Here is a 20,963-nt window from a genome sequence, read left to right as displayed (position 1 = left end):
GGGGAGATTGCAAAGAAAGGGGCGTAATGCTAACCCATCCTGCTGCCACTTGAGGATTAGTACCATGGTGTGTTTCTCCTTTGCAGTTAGCGCAGCTGTGTTTTGGAAGCATAGCACTTCCGAGCTTATGCATCAGGGACTGAGTGAGCATCTTAAGTCTTACATTAGTGGAAGTGGTGGTTGTAATGTATGGTGTGGATTCTCTTCAGTTTTTTTCTCTCTGTCCTGCTATCTCGTATGTACTTTTTATTCTCCCTGTCCTTTATTTGATGTTTCAGTCTGTACATTTGTGGCATATTTAAGTGGCTTCTCATTTTCAGTATTTGTGGAATATAAATTCATTGACGAAAGTTCAGATTTGTGGCAAAATTACTATTCTCAGCTCAAGTTGTAACAAAGAGTTGAGAATAACCTGTAAGTAATTCTAAATCAATTGCTGTCAGAATCATAAAAAGAGGAGACAAGGTAGGCTCACTTTTTTTAATTTGTTTACATGGTGATTAATAAAAGTCATAGTAGATTTTTCTGCTTCATTAGTGCAAATTTGCAGAACTTTCATAATTACTCTTCTCCTTTGAAGAGAAAAATAACAGAGATAATATCAAAACTTTTTAACTAAAGGAACAGTTAGTTATGGATACAGTTAGGCATTCTTATATTTGAGTATATTCTGTTTTTTAAGTGTTTGATACAAGTGCCATCTCCATAAGTATTTGAAGCAATTACTCTCAGTACAAGAGATGATTTTAGGAGAAAAAAAAAAAGAGTGCGGAATTTCTAAAGATAAAAGGAAATGCAAAGAAGTTTGGGGTTTAACCCTTGCATTTTGAGATTGAATTTAAAATCTTAAAGGAATGAAGGACTGACTGTGTAGGGAATTCGTGCTTAAAAATATGTAGAATCAATGTACTCTGAGCAAAGTCTGGCAAAAAGTCTGAAAAGGGATACTGTGCCATAGAGTGAAAGGCTTACATTTGCATTCTGGTGAAATCTGGACCTCCAGGCAATGTCTGATCATAGGTTACTACATGGAAATCAGTGCAGTCAATGGCTTGGAAATGCAAGGAGAGAGGAGCATGAAAGCAGAGTTCAGAAAGTGCAGATGGCACTAAAGCACTTTATTTTAAAGGTGACTCACAGATAGATATACACAATTTCTAACCTGCTTTTGTCAGCAAAGAAGATTTGGAAGATGTGTTTCTGCTCCAGAAGTATTGGTTACATAATCTCTCAGATTTTCTGACTTTGCTGGAGGTGTTTTAGAAAACTGAAAATGTGAAGTATGGCACAGACCGTCTTAGGATCTGCGAGACTAAAAAAGGCTTTCTTCCTGCAGGTAAACAGGTAAAATAAGGATGATATACAACAGAAAGAGAGGGTTTTATAGTGTAATTCAGATTTGAGGATTTGTTCCACACTCCATAATAACAGAGTAGAGTGTAAAAAGCCTCTGCTGCCAATAGGTCGGTGCTGTTGTGAAGAAATAATATATGAAAGAACAGCCTTCCTCGTGGCTTCTGCCTTTGAAACGCACAACCTGGACGCGTTCACAGTATGAACTAAGTGACAGAAGCAATACTTTGCACTCAAAGTGCAATCTCTCTACTGTTCTCACCTAGTTCTAATTTTTCCCCTTTAAATATAATTCTGTTGCACAGTTTTCTCCACCTGCTGTTTTCCAGGATTTAGACATGCCCAGTCTACGTATCACCATTTCCCAGTTGCTTTCTCCAGCCCTTCTTACTGTCACAATTCAGGCTCCATGGAGGACCCAGCTGGCTTTCCTTCCTTCATGCCTGCCTTCTTCCTTCTTCCTTCCCATTCTCTTTCTGTGCTTTGTCACACAAAGAAAATAAATCTGTGTCTCAACAGAGAAATCTCCCAGGTCAGACACATCTCTCTTTTCTTGTTGGGTTTTTGGTTTGTTTGGTTTTTTTTTTTTTTTCAGTTAAGTAACGCATCCCATGAAAAAAAAAAAAAAGTAACATTGCTAATGACTTCCAAATAAGCTAGGTAAGTGTAGTGGACCTTCTGTGATGCTGCTGCCTGCCGTTGGGTCAGAGCAAAATATTCAAAGGTATCGTGTAGCATGGCTATGTCAGAGATAGGAACTGCTGCTCTCAGAAATGTTGGTGTTTTTTCCAGTGTAAACTGTAGATCCCAGGCCGCAGTACAGCTGTTTGTTTGCATTCCTTGACTTGCTGTTTGTTGACACTGTAACCAAAGGTGGTGCTCTCATCAGTGCTCTCGCAGGAGTTAGTCCTAGCCTTACAAACCAAGCAGCGTACGGCCGTGCTGCCTCCCTTTCTCAGGTAGTTTATTGGTAATTGCAGTGGAAAGTCACATCTGGTACAAAGCCCCCTGGTAAGACCTATTTAGCTCTGAGAGCAGTGGGCACCGTGTCCTCTGGGATGAACTTGACCTGCCTCAAGGTCTCTTATGTTGTGGTAGAAACTGTGGATCAAATTTTCTTCTCACTGAAATTTGAAGTAATTGCTTGGAGTAAGTGGAAGCCCCTGTATTATTGCCCAGTGAGAGAAGCTGTACGTCTTAGGTATTCAGCATTGCTGAAGGAGTACTTTAAATTATATTGCAATTACCATCAATTCATTTCCCTTTGGAAACTTGCCTCTAGATGGATATGGTCTGGCAAGCTTCTCAGTCAGTTAACAAGCAAATAAAAACCGCAGCAGCCCCCTCCCCGAGCTGCCATAAAGAGTTGTGTTCTGAAGGCAATGTGGAGCTGTGGAAAGCAGTTGTTCTGCTTCGAGCATGCCCTTGGTGCAGCATTAGCCTTCACCTTTCTTCCACTGTTAGTGGAGGAAGTAACTGATAGTGATCGACACGATTTCCTGGGCATAGTACATTCAGATGTTTATTATGATATTACCAGGATATATGTTTGTGGAAAGAAGATATAGGTAGATATATATATATGTTTAGCCTCAAAATATAAACCCTATAGAAATGGTATATTACCTGCATGAAACTGAAAATATGGAAAATGTGGGTGACTTAGTGTGCAGGAACTGGACCCAGCTTTGCTTACAAATCAGCCTGATGATGAGGCTGCAAAAGTTATATTTTCACTGCTTTCACATACTGAATTTATTAGCTTCTTGAAATTGATTTTGGATGCCTTTCATTTGCCATTGGCGAAAGTCAAAAGCAAAACGATGATATACCACATTTTGCTCACTCATCTTTTTATTGCCCAACTATTGTTATTGAGTAAAAGACATTCAGTGTGTTCCCCAGTGGAGACAGAAAGCACGTTTCATTTTCTTTTTAATTGATGGAAGTTTAACTGAATACAGCCCCTGCAATCCTCCACTTCAATATCCAGGTGGCAGCTCCAAAGGGGTGGAGGGGATGGGGACTGGGATTCTGTTTAGATCGGGGCTGAGAGCAGAAGCCAGAAGGGCTGTCAAACTTCGAGCTGTTTAATTTGCTTGGAAGGAATGGTGCAAAGTTAATATCGATGCAGCGCTATGAAAGTGTTCAAGTAGTTATCTCTAGGAAGGTAATGTGAACTCAGCAGTATCATTGCTTTGATCTTTGGTTAAAGTCTTACAAAACTAGATTGCTGTTTGATTGACAGCCTTGTCAGAGAGTGAATGAAGACTGACACTCTAATATTGAAAATGCAGCGTTTACAAAACTTAAAGCCTGAGTTTTCTCATGACACTGCTTCTTTTGTGGAAGAATGAATTTCACATTTATTTTAAAATAAGTATATAGCTTGCTGCATGCAGCTTAAACTTAGGATTTTAGACTGCTGGTTCCCAAATACATACCCTAATGTTTGATGCAGATGTTTTTGAGCAACAGTACTACTATAACACATTTGAAGAACTGAGTTCGAGTCTGAAAGCTGGAGTGTGGTGGTATTGTCACACTCAGTAGCAAATAAAGCAGGTCTTCAATGGCTGATGAGATGGAAGGCAGCAGCTTGGGCTGGCCACTGTATCTGGCAGCTTCTGAGTACATCCAATACAAAGATTAAAGGGTTTTTACCATGTAGCTGAAGAAGTTGTCTTCAGCTATTGCTCATATTTGAATTACCCACTTAACGCCCCCAAATGGATGGAGGCTGTTAAAGGTAGAGTTACCTTGACTTCTTGACTAGAGTTACCAGGTGACTTCTGCTTTCATGCCACTTAACTGCTAGCCATACCTTATTTCTTTTGAAAGTCTGACGTTCTGAGCTTGAAGGCCATTGAACCTTCACAGACAGATTTTTCAGAGAGCTGGGCAACTTGGTTCTAGGTGGCTCCTGCTTGGATTTGAACAGGAGGACCTCCAGACATCCCTTCCAGCTTAAGTCATTCTGTGAATCTGCTCATCTGCCAGGTGACTGGGGCCTCGATGCAGTCACTTGCCATCAGACTTGCTTTTCTGCTTTGGGAAATCGCTGGTCACACCTTTAAGGTTGCTTACAGCCACCGCATCCAGCCTTCAGAACCTCCAGACCAGGCTGTGCTCTGTCACTTATCGATATGCTGCACTCTAAAGTGCATTTCTCCACACTTTACTCAAGTTCTTCTTTTGATTGGATAACATAATATATTTTGTTGATCAGTTACCACTAGAAAAGCCTCACTTCCTATTTCTACATGGAGCAACATAAACTGCCGTAAGTTTAAGAGTAGTGCCTGTTTCCAAATCAAAATACCAAAGGCAATCAAATATCTCCCCAGAATAATAATCCTGTATCAACCATAGGTGTTAAGAGACTCTATTTATATAATAGGACAAGAAGGGAATGGCTTTAAACTAAAAGAGGGAAGATTTGGGTTAATGTTAGGAAGAAATTTTTTACTTAAAGAGTGAGGTGCTGGCACTGCTGCCCAGGCAGGTTGTGGATGCTCATCTCTGGAGGCATTCGGGACCAGGATGGATGGGATCCTGGGCAGCCTGATCTAGTGGTTGGCAACCCTGCCCGTGTCCCCTCCAACTTAAGCCATTCTGTGTTTTTATGATGCAGTTTAAAATTAGATGTTGAAAAGATTTTTGCAGAAGAGGCTGTTGAGCTGTGCTGCAGAGGTTGGGGAGCTACTTAACTTGGCTTTACTGTCAAATGTTTTGTCCATGTTTCCCAACCTTCTGATTCTGATTGCAGTTTTTCTTTACCTGTGGTGTGTTCAGGTCATGAATATCTTATATGTGTGAATACAATGTAGCATGGGTAGAAATTTGCATGAACTCTTGCAGGTAATGTGGTATGAATGTAACACGGATCATATCGTCATCTACTAAAGTATCCTTTAGAAAAGACTATTAATTAAAGACAAGATAAAAGCCACTTTAATCATCAGTGCAGTTTTGCTGAATAGACCTTACATTTGGCCAAATTTTCAAAGTGGACATGCATGAGTCACAAGAATAATTACTGTTTTGTCATTTGAAGTCTGCAAGTGACTGATTTTGGAGTGAAAAAACATATGTTCCTATATAGATTATGCTAAATAAATTATTTTCAAAACCCACATTTATGTAAGTACATTTTTAACTGTGTAAAGAATGCATGTCCTGGAAAAATAACTATCACCTATATTATGGTGTCAACTTTTTTTAAAATGCGTATAAATATGAATAATTTTTTTTGAAATATCTTCAGTCTGCATAAGTATTGCAGCTCATTAGGTAAGAAAATCTTCCTTGCAAGACAATGGCTGTTTTTAAACAGTTTTCAAAATTACACTGAATAAAAGCTCGTGTAACAAACCTGGTATGTTTTCAGTTTTGTAATGAGCAGCTTAACATTTTTAAACTTTGTCCAATTCTTTCGTAAGTATTTTTTAATGTAGTAGTAGGATTAGATTAGCTGTCCCTGATTTATTTATTTTTAACCATTATTTTTAATGGTTTTAATGGTTTTAATTTTAATAGACATCGGTAGTGTGTTACAAATGCTTGTGAGTCACTTCCATTTTTCCTGCTTTCCTTAGTCCTTTTAGAGGTCTGTATGGATGTACAGGTCATAGCTTTTGAAGGCTTTGTTCCTTTTTTTATATTTACCTCCTTTCTCTCAATAAATGTACATATGTGCACATGACACATAACATAGGTATCAGGAACCAATTCGGTTGCTGTGACTTTGATAAAGCATTTCTGGAACTTGTATTTCAGTTAAAGATTTACAGCTTTCCTTTTGCCTCAAACCTTGTTTTTAAAGGCTAGAAGAGAAGAGAAACGCCAAACCATAAATACATTAATTGAAATATCCATAGTGCCTTCAGTTAATGGTATTTCCTTAAAGCAGATAGATTATAGAGCCTCCTTTTAAAACAGGAGTGTTAATTTACTGTTTCCTTTCATCTTGTGAAATAATTACTTTTCTTTTTTGCCTTCAATAGTTTGTTCTGGTCATTAACATTTCTGTAAAATTAAGTTTGAAAGGTGCTTTTAATGTTCAGATGTACTGCCGTGCATGTTTGACTGTTAAAATCAACCCACTTAAGGCAGAACTAATGTTTAACACTGGCAGTCATTTGAAGTAGTTCACTGCCCAGTTTAATGGTGCTGCCAAGGGCAATAGCCACATTACTTGCTATTATATTTTGGGGGTTTGTTATGCCAGGAATAAAGACAGTCCATGACATTTCTGAAAACATTGGCTTAGATCTCAGAGACATCATTTTTCCACTAACAAGCTATAAACTGTAATTTCTTGGGGACCAGTGGGCAAGAAACAACAGCCCCAGCTCTTGGTCACCATTTAGGAGTGGTAGTTGCATGCTGCAGTGTTAGTGTTGAACAGCTTTTCCTGTAAGTTCTGTTGTAAAAGATACAATGAAACTGTACTGCAAACTGTGCTGCAAAAGTGATGATCAGCTGCACTGGAAAAAGTCGTTTTATACATTGGGAATTTGATTTTTCATTTTGCATGATATTAGGACTGTTTTAAGACATACTGGCAGGTGAAGAATGAGCTGAGGTGTCTCAGCCTGGCCCTAATGGAAACTTGGTGTGGGCACACTGGCTGCTGGTTGTGAACCATCTGAGGTTTATGCATTGACAGTCTCTAGTAGCTGCTGTTTCATTGTGGTTTTGGTGGGTTTTACTGGTTTAGTTGATACAAAACTGGACACCTCTTGTCATGCATCCTTGCAGTATAAAAATGCTTCTCCAACCTTGTGTTGAGAGTAGGCATTCCCAATGGTAAATCCCACTTAAGCCAATCTAGCTTTCTCCATCTGCAAATTTTGGAATGTAGGTCAAAGAGGATTATTTATGGCAATCGGTGGGAAAATACGGCATGAAAAAACTTACAACTAGATCTTTGTGTAATGGAATCAATGGACACTTTGCATGTGTCTTCAGTGAGCCTGATGGGAAGTGTGTGTGCAGGACTGGACCCTAAGTAATGAATAACCAAATGAGGGAATATACATCATGTCTCTTCCTATCTGAGGTTATGAATGTATAACAAAATGGCTGCTTTTTCTTCTTTGATGAGCAGAGGCAGACAGAATTTAAAGATGCAGCAGTGCATCTTCTCAACCAGAAAAAATTATATATATTTACTAAATAGTGAGTAAAATTTTCCCCTTGGCTAGGCTAGTGCAATTTTACAAGCTTCAACAATGCTGAATGGATGTTATTGAGAAGCGCATTTGGCTCATTCTTCTTATGCTTTTAATAAATACCCAAGGGAAAAGCAGTTGTTCAAGCAAAATGAAATACAAATAAACATAGAATTTATTCTCAGTAGGCATTCTGAGGAACTTGGAGCTTGAGTTTTATTCCATGCTTTTTTTTTCTGGTACTTGAAAGCAAAACTAAAATATTCATATAAGCTGTCAATTCTCTAAAGTGAATTCGTCCTTTTTTAAAAATAAAACTAAATATAGATTCAGTGCATAGAACAGTAACAATGTGAGATGTAGCGAATGACATTTCTGCCCCACAGTCCATTGTTGCAATGGACCATATTATTCTGGACTCTGGATAGAAATTACTATTTTTTTTTTCCCAAAGCATTCTGTAACAATTCTTGAGTCACAGTCATACACAAAATGTCATTTGTAATTATAGCAGTTTGCCATTTTTATCTGCTCCACGCTTATATCTCATTTGATTGATAATCCGTGTACATGCTGATAGTTAACAGAAGTTACTGGGCTTTATTACCTAAATTTTAGAACAAGGTTGGCATTTTTGGTTTTACGGAAGAATGTTGGTTGGGTTTTTTTTGCCTTTACCTCCTAACACATTTTTTACATGGATTCCCTGACTGCCACTCAGGTCCCACAGAGAAATACAGCAAGAGGAGTGCACTTACTGCTAGTGAGAAGAAGTCTGTCTATGGACCTGGTTTCAGAGTAACCATTGCACATATTCTGAAAAAAACCCTCAAAAAAGTATCAGTTCCCCAGCTGGTATCCTATGGAGTCAGGACACCTCTTTGGGATCCACAACTCCGCAATTACTGATTTTTTTAAATTGCTTTTTCTGATTTTAAGATAGAAAAAATATATAGTGGCAGAGTCTAATAGTTGTAGGTTTAAACAAGTCATACGGAGGTTGTTTTTGTGGTTCTAGACTGCATATCCAACTTAAAGTCCTTTTGTCAGAAGCAGTGTGGATTGATTTTAAGTATTTACTATTAGAGAATAGATGTAGTTTGAAAGGAAGAACCTATTTTATTGTTTGAGAATGACTCAACCTCAGACATTCCAGAGTACCTGGGCAGAGTTTGGCTCTTGAAGAACAGGTATTTTATTTCATTTCTTTGAATGTGAAAATACCTTTCCAGGGAGAGTTCATGCTTCATTAATATTTTGATTCCTTAATTGTTTTTCATCAGCTATGTAGTTCTGTGTTTGCAAAAGTCATTCAGAAATAGATTCTATCACCATGGGTTGCAGTAACCTTTATTAAAGCTGTGATGTTCAGCTGACACAGTGCAATTGTACAGCATCAGTACCTTTTGGAATTTTCAGAAACTGTACAATTTAAAACTGATTTAAATACTACTTTCAGCTTAGAACCTCGCCTTTTTAATAATCAATTAAAACATTGTTTCACTGTTTATTCAGCACAGAGAAAGCACTGCTTGACATATATCAGACCTTCTATAGCTGTACACAGCTGTAGCCCATCCAGCATTTTCCAACTGGGTTTGCACAAGGAATAAAGGATTGCCATCTCAGCAACACTGGAGGGAGACAAGAGCAGACAAAAGTCAGTTAAGTGCTACAAAAAAAAAGGACCCTGTTGAGAAATTTCTGAGCAAATGCCTCAATTTTACAGGGAGATACTGTAGCAGGCAATGTACGTTGATTGTAGGTCATGAAGTACATGTTTGGGATTCATTAAGCTTCATTTTGTGCGCTGTCATGAATGGGTTTCTCATGTAATACAGTTTCAAAGCAAGAAGTTAGAGTGAACCAAAGTGAAATACAGCTTGCCCTGCAAAGAGAGCAAGCCTGCTGGAGTAGGAAGATGCCTCAAACTCAAACCCTGAAGTCACAGTAGCAATACTCAAAACCTAATCACACTCAGTGGAGTTCATGCTTTTAGAGTTTTGGATACAACTTAAAACATGAGTAAGTTCCTGCTCCCAGCAGACCTGGTTGAAATCCCCCTGGAAGGGCAGATGTATTAATGGAGCACGGAGCCTTTACTTCTGTCATTCAGAAGAAAATATGCAAGCTTCCACTTGATGCTCCGTAGTTATTATTTTTTTTAACTGCATATGGGCAAACTATTTCTTGTTTTGGTCACAGCTGCTTTTTCAGTGCATTAATTTGCAGTTTGAGGTTGCCTCCAGCAGTCTTGTTTTCTCTCCTCTTGTTCCTCCTCGGGGCCAGCAGCAAAGTGCTCTGCAGAACCTCACTGCCCCCAGGCCCCCAACTGCCCAGCCCAGAAGCTGCAGATGGGGGTGAGTCCACAAGGTTGGATTTGTCAGCAGGCCAGCCAAGTGCACGGCTGCTCTGAAGCCTGTTTGTGAGTGAGTGGGAGGTGTGGAATATTGGGTTTTTGCATAGATTGTTCCAGTATCTTTTTTGTTTTAGACTGTGTTTTGTTTTTAGTTGAGAAGCGTGCAAATCCAAGAGATGTATTCAAAAATCTCCTGAGAAGGTTTTATTTAGTTATGATGATTTTATCTTAACATTGCCTAGGATTTATAGTGACTGGGAGCTAAAACAGTGGTGAAGTTTTGGAAAGTTTTCCTGGAGAGATTTGTTTGTAATCCTGAATCAATCCAGAACAGGATTGTACATGCACATGGGTGTAAGAAAAATGAATAGATCTTCATTTATTTGGTGGTCAAGCTTTTGTGTTTTGGCATCAGTGCACATGAGGATTTTATTAAAGAAATCAGCCTAAGCTGTGGGGTATTATTGCCATACTTTGCTGTATGCTACACTCCACAGCAGAGCATGAGGTCCTGCCCTTTGCGGGTTCAGCTGCGTGGCAGAAGTGGCTGAAGTCAGGCAGAGATAAGAGCACTGGCCAGGTTCTGAGCTGTATGAGTAGTCTGCTAGGGGAAAGCATAGGAGACAACAGCAACTTGCAACTTAAATACTTTATTGAATACTTTTTGCAAGAGATGTTTGGTCTCAGATATGTACCGGAGTTGCTCGCTGCACCTCCCGAGGAGCCAGGCACAGCACTCAAGCTGATCTGAAGGAAGAGTAGAGCAGATGAATGTCAGGCAGCTGCTCCTTTCTGCAGAAAGTTTTCCACTTTCTTTCCTTTCCTCAGTATTTGATTTTTTAGAAGAGCCAGCAGGGTAAATGCCAGCAGTACACTTAACAAATACTGGTTGCAAAGTAGTGGACGAGGACGTTATGATGGTTAGCTCACATTCATACTGTGATCGCAGCTGTTTGGGTCAGGAAGAGTTTTCCCTCTTGATAGATTGGCTATGTGTTAGGAAAACTTGTCTTTCCCCAGAGCATCATGTAATTATTTGGTGGCAAGGAGCTGTGCTGCATTGCCATGGACCGGCAGCTCCCCACACTGAGCTGCTGTAACGCTGATATATGGGAGCCTAATCATTCTGTCACTAAGATGTAATATCGATACGCCAGGACAACATTTCTATCAGAGGGCCTATTACTTGCCCTCTCTGTTGAGGAGGGGAGGACTCAAATAAGCCAAATCCTGACCACTTCCTAGCCCAAGAGAGGCTCAGTTGCAGTAGGGTTCAGCTCTGTAATCCTTAATACCTGCAAGAGCTACAGCATCATCCAGACAGCAGCGCTCAGGAGTGCCGCTGAGCCCTGCACTGGGAGGTGCTCTGCAGGTTGGTGCAGCAGGAGCCGGGCTGGTGGGCAGCATGCCCAAGAGCTGTGAGAGGTGGGAGTTGTGTTGGAAGGCTGAAAAAGGACATGGCAGGGAGGCACCGTAACAGCCACTGCACAGAACTGCTACTCACCCAGATGATTAAACCAGTTAAAAAGTAAATTTGGGAAGGATGGATTTCTTGTGTTTCTTCATAATTAGGATTCATGAAATCATTGTATAACCAAACTGAGTGCAAATGCCAGGATATTTCTTCAGAGATAAGTCCTTCGTTGACATCTGAAGAACTCCTAATTCGTTCAAAAGGAAACCTCAAGGTGATCATCTTTCCATCTGTTTTCCTATTACAGGAATCATGTTTCTCCAAGCAGTCGGTGTTGAAAGTTCTCTTACCTCTACAGTGCAAAAATAATTCTGGTGAACATCCCCTAACCGTACTCATAATTATTTCTGATTAAAAGTGCCCTGGCCTTACAGCACCAGGGAAATTAATGGGAGAAGCTTTCTACAAGTTCTAGAGGATGAGCAAAGACATACTCCCTCTTAAAATTATTTAAGCAGGTGCTGTGGGAAGCCATTGCTTTTATAAGGCTCTTCAGATGTTTACAGCAAAACATTTTTTCCCAGTGATTGAATTTTTCGAAGTACTAAAATACCACGGAGAAATATGTTTCCCACCAGTTTTATGGCTCCCTGGATGCATTCTATACAAACCTTGTATCGGCTTGGACACAAACACTCTATTGCAAAAAGATATCTTGCCATTTTAACAAGCTATACTGCTTTGAAAGGATACACTGCATCACCAGTGGGAATGTCAGTGCCTTAAGAGTAATACTTCTTTAAGGGTACTATTTTATTAAAGCAGACCTCAGTAATTTGTTCCTGACTGTTATACACCCTTATTTTATTAAAGGTATTTTACATCTGTAGAAGAGATTACTACCACTCTTATTTTCTCCACCGCTTGGCTTTAATGGATGGTTTAGAATATAATATTTATTAAGCCTAAGCAGGGGAGGACATAATAGCAGAATTGTCCTTTATAACCTATTTTATACAGTTGTAAAATAAACCTTAATAAAGCAGGAATAATTATCCAGGAATAGGAAATGGAATACTCTGCCTGCCTCTAATATTTGAGGGATTTAACTGCTAGCTATACATGTACGAAAAGAAATTGAACATAACGGTTACAGTATTGATATTATTTCGGTACTATTTTTAAACAAATTAAAAGAGATGATGTATCTTTTGTGTCATAATTGCTGTGTTAACATATATAACACACAACTTTATAATCTCTATTCAGTATTACTTGTCTGCAGTTCTACAGCAGACATCACAGTAGTATTTGTACTCATATCTATGAGGTTTAGAGCTCTTCTGGCCATGTTCTGACAGCATCCAGAGCCCCATAGCTGCTCCCTGGCCACCACTCAGCTCTGCTTGGTCATCAGGGGGTTTTATGTCCAGTAGCACTGCTCCACATGGCTGTGTTCTGTGGGCCATTACATTTGCTGGTGGCCAAATAGAACTCAGTTTAGTGCTTTGAGGCCAGAAGGCAGAGTGCGTCACTGTTCCAGGCTGGCTTTGCACAAGCTCAGGATCACGGACCTCTGGAATGGAGCAGAACCATTTCAGTTGTATCCCTTGCCTCACCGCACACCTGCACAGCTGGCATCTGAGTAGCTCCCAGACCAGGCAAAGTGAAAAGTCTTTCCTGGTGGCACATGTGCAGATGAAGTAGGCAGGTGGGGCTTTTCAGGTACAAAATGGAAACACAAGCACATCTGCCATCCTGGAATGGATTTGGTCTCAGTGATCACAGCTCTCTGGAAGCATTTATGTGGTTGTGCGGATTTTGTGAGTATGAGAAGACGCGATCTTGCTAATGAGATCTCTTTCAGGTTATTTATTATACTACCAAATACTGCAGCAGAGGGAGTAAATGACGAAAATTATTTAAAAGCACACTGTATATTTTTAATACGCATGGGTCATGAAAGAGTGCCTGGCTGCGGAGGCACAGGCTGCCCTTCTGTGGGCACTGGGCTGGCTCAGCAGCTCTGCATGCAGCCCTCACAGAAGCGGGCCGCACACCAAGGCTGCTCCACGTGGGCTGACCCAAAGGCAAAGTGCCACTGCCTGTGGCCGTGCTCAGCCAGGAGTCACTCACGCTGCCCGAGGCTGTGGCACAGCTGCTCTGGCTGCCTGTGATGCTGGGCTGGCAGGTCAGCTCACAGGTGTTTCTTCAGCCCAAATGCCATCCACCTGTTAGGAACTGCCTCCACCACACTCAGACCCCACTTCTGCACCGTCATTATGCAATAATTTCATTGTTTCTTGCACATTTTGTTGGATAGCCTTGTTTTTCTTGCATGATTTCTTGTTGGCTGTCACTGGAATCTGTCTCAAATGAAAAAAGGGAAGATTCTGTACTAAGGACCTGAGGGACTTTGTGAGAAACTGATTCCTGCTCAGATCGTCCAGAAGGACTGGGAGCAATCCCTGTCTTCCCTCCTCCTTCTTGATTTCCTTCTTCCTGTTGCCTTATTTATTTTATTTGCATAAGTGAATATTATGGAAATGATTTTAGATGGAAATATTGTGGAAATTTATTACATTAATTATCCAAACTGACATTTTTGCAGTGTGTGAAAGGACAGGGTGGTGTGTAAAATAGATGCACTAAGAACACCTACAGTATGACAACAAGTAGCAGGGTAATTGCTGAAAATGAAGTCTTTTCTGCTGTCCCTTTCCTTCAACATCTGTTGTTCCATATGGAGTCATAAATATTTGCAACAAAATAGTTGAAGAAATAATCTCAACATTAATAGGGAAAAGCTGAATCCGCCAAGAAAATGGAAGAATTTTTTTTTCCTCTTGGCAAGTTCTTCCTACCCATCCTCATCTGACAGTTTAAAATCCCGGTAGAAGAGTAGTCAGACTGCAATGAGACTTAAAACTCACCATGAAAAAGCCTTTGTGAATGTTAATAGGAGAGTTAGCTGAGAAAAAAATATGGTCTCTTGGTAATAGCCGCGAGCAGGATTTTGTTTGTTGTTTCATTTTCTTCTTTTCTTCCATGTTGTAATTTTATTACTGGCCTTTTATTGAATAATTCACATTTCCACTTTTCTCTGCTGTCAAGAGAAAAACTGCTCCTTGTCCTTGCAAGGAATGACAAGTTGCTGTTACTAGCTGAAAGTAACCAGTTGCTTTAAGTTGCCATATGGAAAATGCAGATTGATAGTAATTAGCTCCTACCTAGATTTAGAAGTTAAAGCCTAGAGCAACTTCAAATGCTGGAATTTAGATGACCAAAACCCGCCTGAGGAGCAGCTTAGAGGATAAAGCAGGTATAATACTAACATACACAAGCAACTAATTCTAAATAATTATTGTACGTATAAAATGTAGCACTTTGGAAGGCTCTTAGTATTTTTATTGGTAGCATTAATTGTACTTATGCTTTTTCATGATGAACAGAATTTCTTCAAGTGGCATCAGTTGTATTTTTCCTAGTCTGTATATATTAAATTTAGACTAAAGCTCTTCGCAGTGAAATGTTCCAGTGTCTGTGCAGTGAATCACTGCAATCTTCATCTCAGATTTAATGTTTTACAAGACAAAAATCTCATCTAACTTATGGGGTTTTTTTTGTTAAGATTTGAATTAATGAAGTATTTTCAGGTGCTTTTACTGTCACTGCCACGTGAGCATCAGAGGGCATTGTAAATATGTTGAAGTTATAAATAGGTGTAATTTTCTGTCTTAATAATGAGAGTACATTGATGAAAATGTCAAAGCTGTATAATTATTCATCCCTTGTTAAAGAGTGCACAGATAAAGACAATTTGTAAACTCTAATTTCAGCCTTTTCTACTGAAATTTTCATTGCTTTGCTTTTTGCTTCCTTCTCCTTTATGACCTCCTTCAGGAAAGCACACCCTCGCAATTCCTGCGAGGAGCTCTGTGGCAATAGAAGTGTATGCACTGCTCACACAGTTGGCTTTCTGGTTTTTCACTACGGTTTACTATTCCGTTTTTCCCAAGCCAACACATTGCTCTAAATGTTTACAGACATGGTCTACATTTTTCCAATGTTGAAAACGATGGGCAGGCTTTACTAAACGCTTCAGGACAGAATCAATTGATTTCAGATTGCATGGGTGAGAACCAGCTGGGAAGCAGGTACTGTGAAGCAGAGGGCATTTGGCGTTACTGTTTTGTGAGTTTCTGAAAGCTTTTAAGGCAGTCTGGAAATGCATGTATAGTGATTAGACAGTATTTTTAAAGGGAAGTTTCTTTACAGCAAAGCTCTGTAGTGACAATTGCTTGTATGCTATTTAGTTGTATCAAACACTGGAAAATGAAGTAGTCTGATTTAAAGCTAGCGCAATGCAGCAGTCAGAATCTCCCAGTTGCATTCATTGACCCTGTTCATACAAGGGCTGTAATTAAGAAAAACAGCAACGACTTCAAATTTGGCACCTGAATCACAAGGTTAAAGCAGTAAATGTCGAAGTCTGATGGGTGCCAAGTTAGAAGGAGGTCTCTCTTCTCAGCAATGAAGAGGAGGGCTCAGCCCCCAGGAGAGGAGCAGGCAGTGAGGGAGAGAAAGGCACACAGAGCTCTATGGAGGAATTCAGAGGGATTAAGGCATTGAAGACTGTCAGTCCTGTCCCACAGACTCACAGATTATCAGGCTTTAAATAGTTTTAAATACTTGCCTTTCTGCAAAAGAAAACAGTTATTCTAGTTTCTTGGTAAGCAGTGTAAAAGCAGCCAGAGTTTAAAATAAAAAAGTCTCTTTTTTTTTTGGAGAACTGCTTCTTGCCATCAAAAATCGTTATCTGAGCCCTAATTCTTCTGTCATTGTCTTTGTGAAGTAGATATACAACTGGAATTCAAGGGTTATCAATTGGATAATTCTGTAAGAACTTTGGGCAAATAATGCCATTTCAAATAGAAATGTAAGGTCTTACTATGAAAGATGCACATACAACTCAGCTGGTGTTGAGGATACCTTTGTATTTTATTAAAGGTTAAAACAGTCCACTGGAGCACCTAGGCTGTTCTTTTCTAACCGTGGATCATTTAATATAATCCCCATCACTCAAATATGAAGCTTCAAGAATTGTAATTATGATGAACCCTTTTAGTCCTTATCTTTCTAAATTGTGTGCCACAGGCAGAGATCTAGAATGATCCCAGTACCATCTATGTCCAAAACCATATTATTAATGCTGGCTGAAGGTTTTCTGAGATCAAATGTTGTGATGAGTAACGAACAGATTAATAACTATAAATTTCTTACGAATTTCGTTATGCTTTTTTCCTTATCATATATTTATTTTATACATTATATCTTACGTTCTGTAAACTAATTTTGGTGAGGCTTACGTGTAAAGCCTCCAGACAAATGTGTTTTGAAATGCATGTGAAAAAATAACATGATGATCTAACTAGTGTTTAGTAATATGTAAATTTCAGCTTTAATATTTCTAGCTTGTTTTGAGAGGGATGTGACATGTCAAGTGTATCAGGTATATGAATGATGGATTTAAAAGCATGTCTTTTGGAAGAACATAAACCAGCTGGTAAATAAAATTGCCTGTTGGTTAGGGCTGTGCAGAGTCACGCAGGGAGCAATTTGTGTTACTCGTGTTCCCAGTGCTGCATTTAGTCCATAGGATGATGCTTAATTTTCCAATCCTGATTTCTGCAACTTAGGCAGAAGATGGAAGATGAAATACTTTGGTATATTGCATTAACAACAGGAAACTTTCTAGCACTTTTCCGTGCACTTTCCTGGGATAATAATTCCATTCACTGTTAGTATTTACTGTGTATTTCTTTGCTCTGCAATATAATTCTTGCTTTCGTCTATTCACCTGGATGCCAGCAAGAAATTAAAATAAAAAGAGTGCACTCTAAATGGATTCCTGAATGCTATTATACAGCATGGCAGGTTTAACAAACAAGCTCAATAAAAGTAGTTCCCACTTTGCTTCAATAAATAGGAAGGTTGTTTGTGTCCTTGGTAAGCCAGTATTTGCCCTAGCTTTATTTCTTGTTTATTCTGTTGTACTGTGTGTGGGTGCTGCTTTTAGCATTTGTATCTTTAGTGTTCTTTAAAATCAAAACGCTAAAATCAACATCTTCTTTTTCTGCTGAAAAGATGTACTTGATGCAGTCCTCAAAAATGCTTCCAACACGTGCCATTTTTAATTGCTTTCCCAATTAGAATTTCTTAAGCCTAGCTAATATATTTCTGCCTAACTGTGCACTTACTCAAAATGTGGGCACGATGTAGACACCATTCAGATGTGAAGACCTATTACAAGATTGAAATAGATTTCTAATGCATTTATCATTCATCTTTGCAGAGTGTGATTTCAATCAGAAAAAAAAAAAAGATGAATGGTTTGACAGTTTCCACCCATATACGCTAAAACATAATATGCTTCTTCTAGTTTTCAGCTATTACAGACTTTAACATGCAATGTGACCTTGGTCTGCAAAGCATGTTTGGTTAGCACAAAAACTTAATCATAAGAAGTCGTAAGTAGAATCCTTCTTCTTTACTGCCCTTTTTCTGGGACTTGGAAATTTATTGCTTGTGGGACAGGTAGGATATGAACAATGGGCCAAATAGAGTCCAGGGTTATCTCATCTGTGTGAAAACTGCTGCTGAAAATCGATGTGACCTCTGCTACACTGTCATCCCAATTCCCACCCTCTGTGTCCTATTTGTCTTTTGGTGGAAGCTTAGATCTGTGTGCTGTCTCTATGTGTCTCTCTTGGGCCAGATTATCAAAATGAATCATTGCCTGCATACCTCTTATATTTCTATTTATTTTCCTGGTGTTGACTAGGTCTGATGAAATATGATTCTTTTTGCATTTGATCCTCACTGCAGCAAGCAGCACCTAATTTAGCTGTGTCTATCTCTTTAAAGAAGAGTAATACTATTTTGAAACTTCAATCTGCTGTACAGTAACATTACAAACCATAGACCATGCAACCTGTCTTCACAGTCAATAGTAATTTTCCTTTCAGCCAATTTAATGTTATTACTTTCATCTTCAAATAGTAGAGATTTCTGGAGATCTTAAAGCAGCGATGGGTTTCCATTATGCATACTTCATGCGTTACTTTCCTTTCCAAATGCCACTTCTGTTTGGTCTGTTGTGACTCCATGACTTAGGTATTATTTCCATGTAGCATCACATGCAACAGCTAACCAGGTCGCGTTAAAAACTACTACCACTGATAAAAAATACTGATCTGTGACAGATGGTGTATCTCAGTCAGCACAGCCTCTGCGGTCTGAGTGTGTTGCCGGACTGTTCTGTGGGGTTTGTTGTTTTGTTGTTTTTTTTAAAGGATTGTTTAATTTACATGAGCACAGCTTTAAAACGGTAGCTGTGATGATGTGAAGAGGTTAGTGGCTTTTGTTGTTATTAGTGCTGCAGAATCATTATGAAGTTGTTCCATTTAATGAACTCGTAGGGTGAAAACAGAATACTCCCTCAGCAGAGATTTCAGAGAATACTTAGAATCTGGTAATGCTCCCAGCTTTGTTGTCAGTGGGTGTGTTTTTGAGACACAGCAAAAAGCACTTGCAGCTCACTGGGTGCTCCTGGAGGTTGTTAAAGCAGATAATTCTACTGCTGCAGAGACACCAGGGCTTAATTTGTTGTTGTCAGATTCTTTTGGAGTTGTTTTTGAAATAAGAGAGGTGAGAGAAGGGAGGGAGGCCTTTTGATGTGGTGTGGTCTAATTGTAAATCCTGGAATTAATATGACTGAGACACTTGACAAATGAAACTATCTGGACTGGCTGTGCGGCTGCCCTTAGAAAACACATGCATCATGAACTTATGGACAATAGATTAGTTTCAAGCTTTACTAAAAAGCAATTGTGAGGAGATGTTCTTCATAATTTCTGCAAGTGCCAGAGAGATTAAAGGAAAATATTACATATGGACTGCAATTCCCTGGAATGTTACACCAGTATTTTTTAACATCATAGTGTAAAATAAGTGAACGGAGTTTGGCTTTGAAGACTGCTAGCAGATTTTAATGTCATCATTTTCAGCAATAAACTTGATGCTTAAAATGAATATTGGAGAAGTAGTACACAAAGGAGGGGGGATCCGAGAGAAGGAGATACATGTATTATTGTCCTAAAACAGCATTAAGTTGCCCTATTAAAAAAGTGAGTTCAGATTCATGCTAGTAAGGATTTGTGACAAAATTTAAAGGATTTGGGGAAAATAATTGCTAATACCATCGCTTCTTTCTGAGTGCACATTTCTACTGTCCATGCATAGCTTGATCTTTAGCAACATGACCAAACTGAAACAGGGAGTGCAGGGGAAGTTACAGGGTCCCGGTAATGCAGTGTGCCAGGGATACATCCATCCAGCTGTAGGCAGTGCATCACGAGAGCATGGCTCAGCCCTCTCCTCCCCAGTCGCTCCTGTGCCCCCACTACCAGCTCTGTGCCCCCAGCAGACAGAACTCAGCATGGTGCTTCAAGCTGCTGCCCATGGTGGGGCTGACCACAGCATGGCACCTGCCAGGGGAGCCTGCACAGATGCCTCTCTGACAGGCAGAGCCAGTGCTGGAGGAGATGACTCAGTGGGGATTATTTACTGCTGAGTATGGGAAGGATAATGCTAAAAAGGATAAAGAGATGTGGTACATTTCTTGATTAGAATTTTTTCAAGGTTATAGTGACTAAAAATGCTCATCGCAGAATAGCAAACATGATAGAATGAAGAAAAGTCATTCAGGTTTAATGAACTGCATAATACTGTTATAATTCGGTAGTATAATTTTGTAGAATTTGAGATATAATGGCCTATACTCTATTAGAGCGATGCTATAGCCATAAGTATATTTATTATTGCTCTGTATTGTTTTGCAAACTTGCCTTAGCAATAACAATGGCTGCCCAAAGACCAAAACGTATCAGCTTTACTACTATGCTTGTATTTTGACTTCCAGGGAAACAGTTTCTAAAAATCACTTTGACCTCCATATTTCCAATAGTTTCTGATCTTGCTTTTAAAACCTGTCTTTACAGAAGAGGTCCAGATTGCCATTCCAATAATGAAACCAACCTTAGATAAAGTCCAACTGGCTGGACAGGCCTTGCCTCCTGGATTTCCAGCGCCATTTCTTTTTGCTGATGGTCTTTCATCAGTTGAAACACTATTAACCAACATTCAGGTAAGTTATTCTCTATAGGGCCAGACTATTTATAACAGATAAAATGTATTTCTTCTGCCACTCTTTTAGAAAGTTAGAAACTATTTTGTAGCTGCAATTCTAATTTTTATTTTTTTTTTTAATTTAATGTAATGCCTAGGTTTTCATTCTCCGGCATTATCGATTGTGGAAACATTTTATGCATTGTCTATTTGACTTAATAGTTGGCAATAACGGTCATATTAAAATTCACCAGTCTCATTATTTCTCCTTTGCTTTTCCCTGCAGTTGACCAAGGTCAGCAATGATATGGTATTCCATTTGTAATAAACCATACCAGTAGGATGAATGTGCAAAAGCTATACCACAAAATTGCTCATATTTAACATTTAGGCACTTTAAATGCCCAGGTGCATTCCTTGTCTATAGGCTCCGGAGTTTTTGTTATTGGTGGTTTTTTTCTAAAGAGAGTAA

General features: G+C 39.3%; 1 protein-coding gene across 4 annotated transcripts in view; it reads left to right on the top strand.

Annotated features, from left to right (window-relative positions):
- Window positions 1-20,963, top strand: part of DACH2 (dachshund family transcription factor 2) — a 264,018-nt gene that overhangs the window by 225,398 nt on the left and 17,657 nt on the right. For all 4 annotated transcript variants that reach the window (XM_042824971.1, XM_042824970.1, XM_042824972.1 and 1 more), the window contains exon 8: window positions 20,365-20,510. In XM_042824971.1, coding sequence (XP_042680905.1) covers window positions 20,365-20,510 — 146 coding nt within the window. The remainder of the gene's footprint in view (window positions 1-20,364; window positions 20,511-20,963) is intronic.

This window comes from Centrocercus urophasianus, unplaced genomic scaffold (assembly GCF_019232065.1).
Source record: "Centrocercus urophasianus isolate 14NV4802_14NV808 unplaced genomic scaffold, USGS_Curo_1.0 seq_24, whole genome shotgun sequence".
NCBI lineage: Eukaryota > Metazoa > Chordata > Aves > Galliformes > Phasianidae > Centrocercus > Centrocercus urophasianus.
Note: the sequence above shows the minus strand (reverse complement) of the source record. Positions and strands in the feature narration are given on the sequence as shown.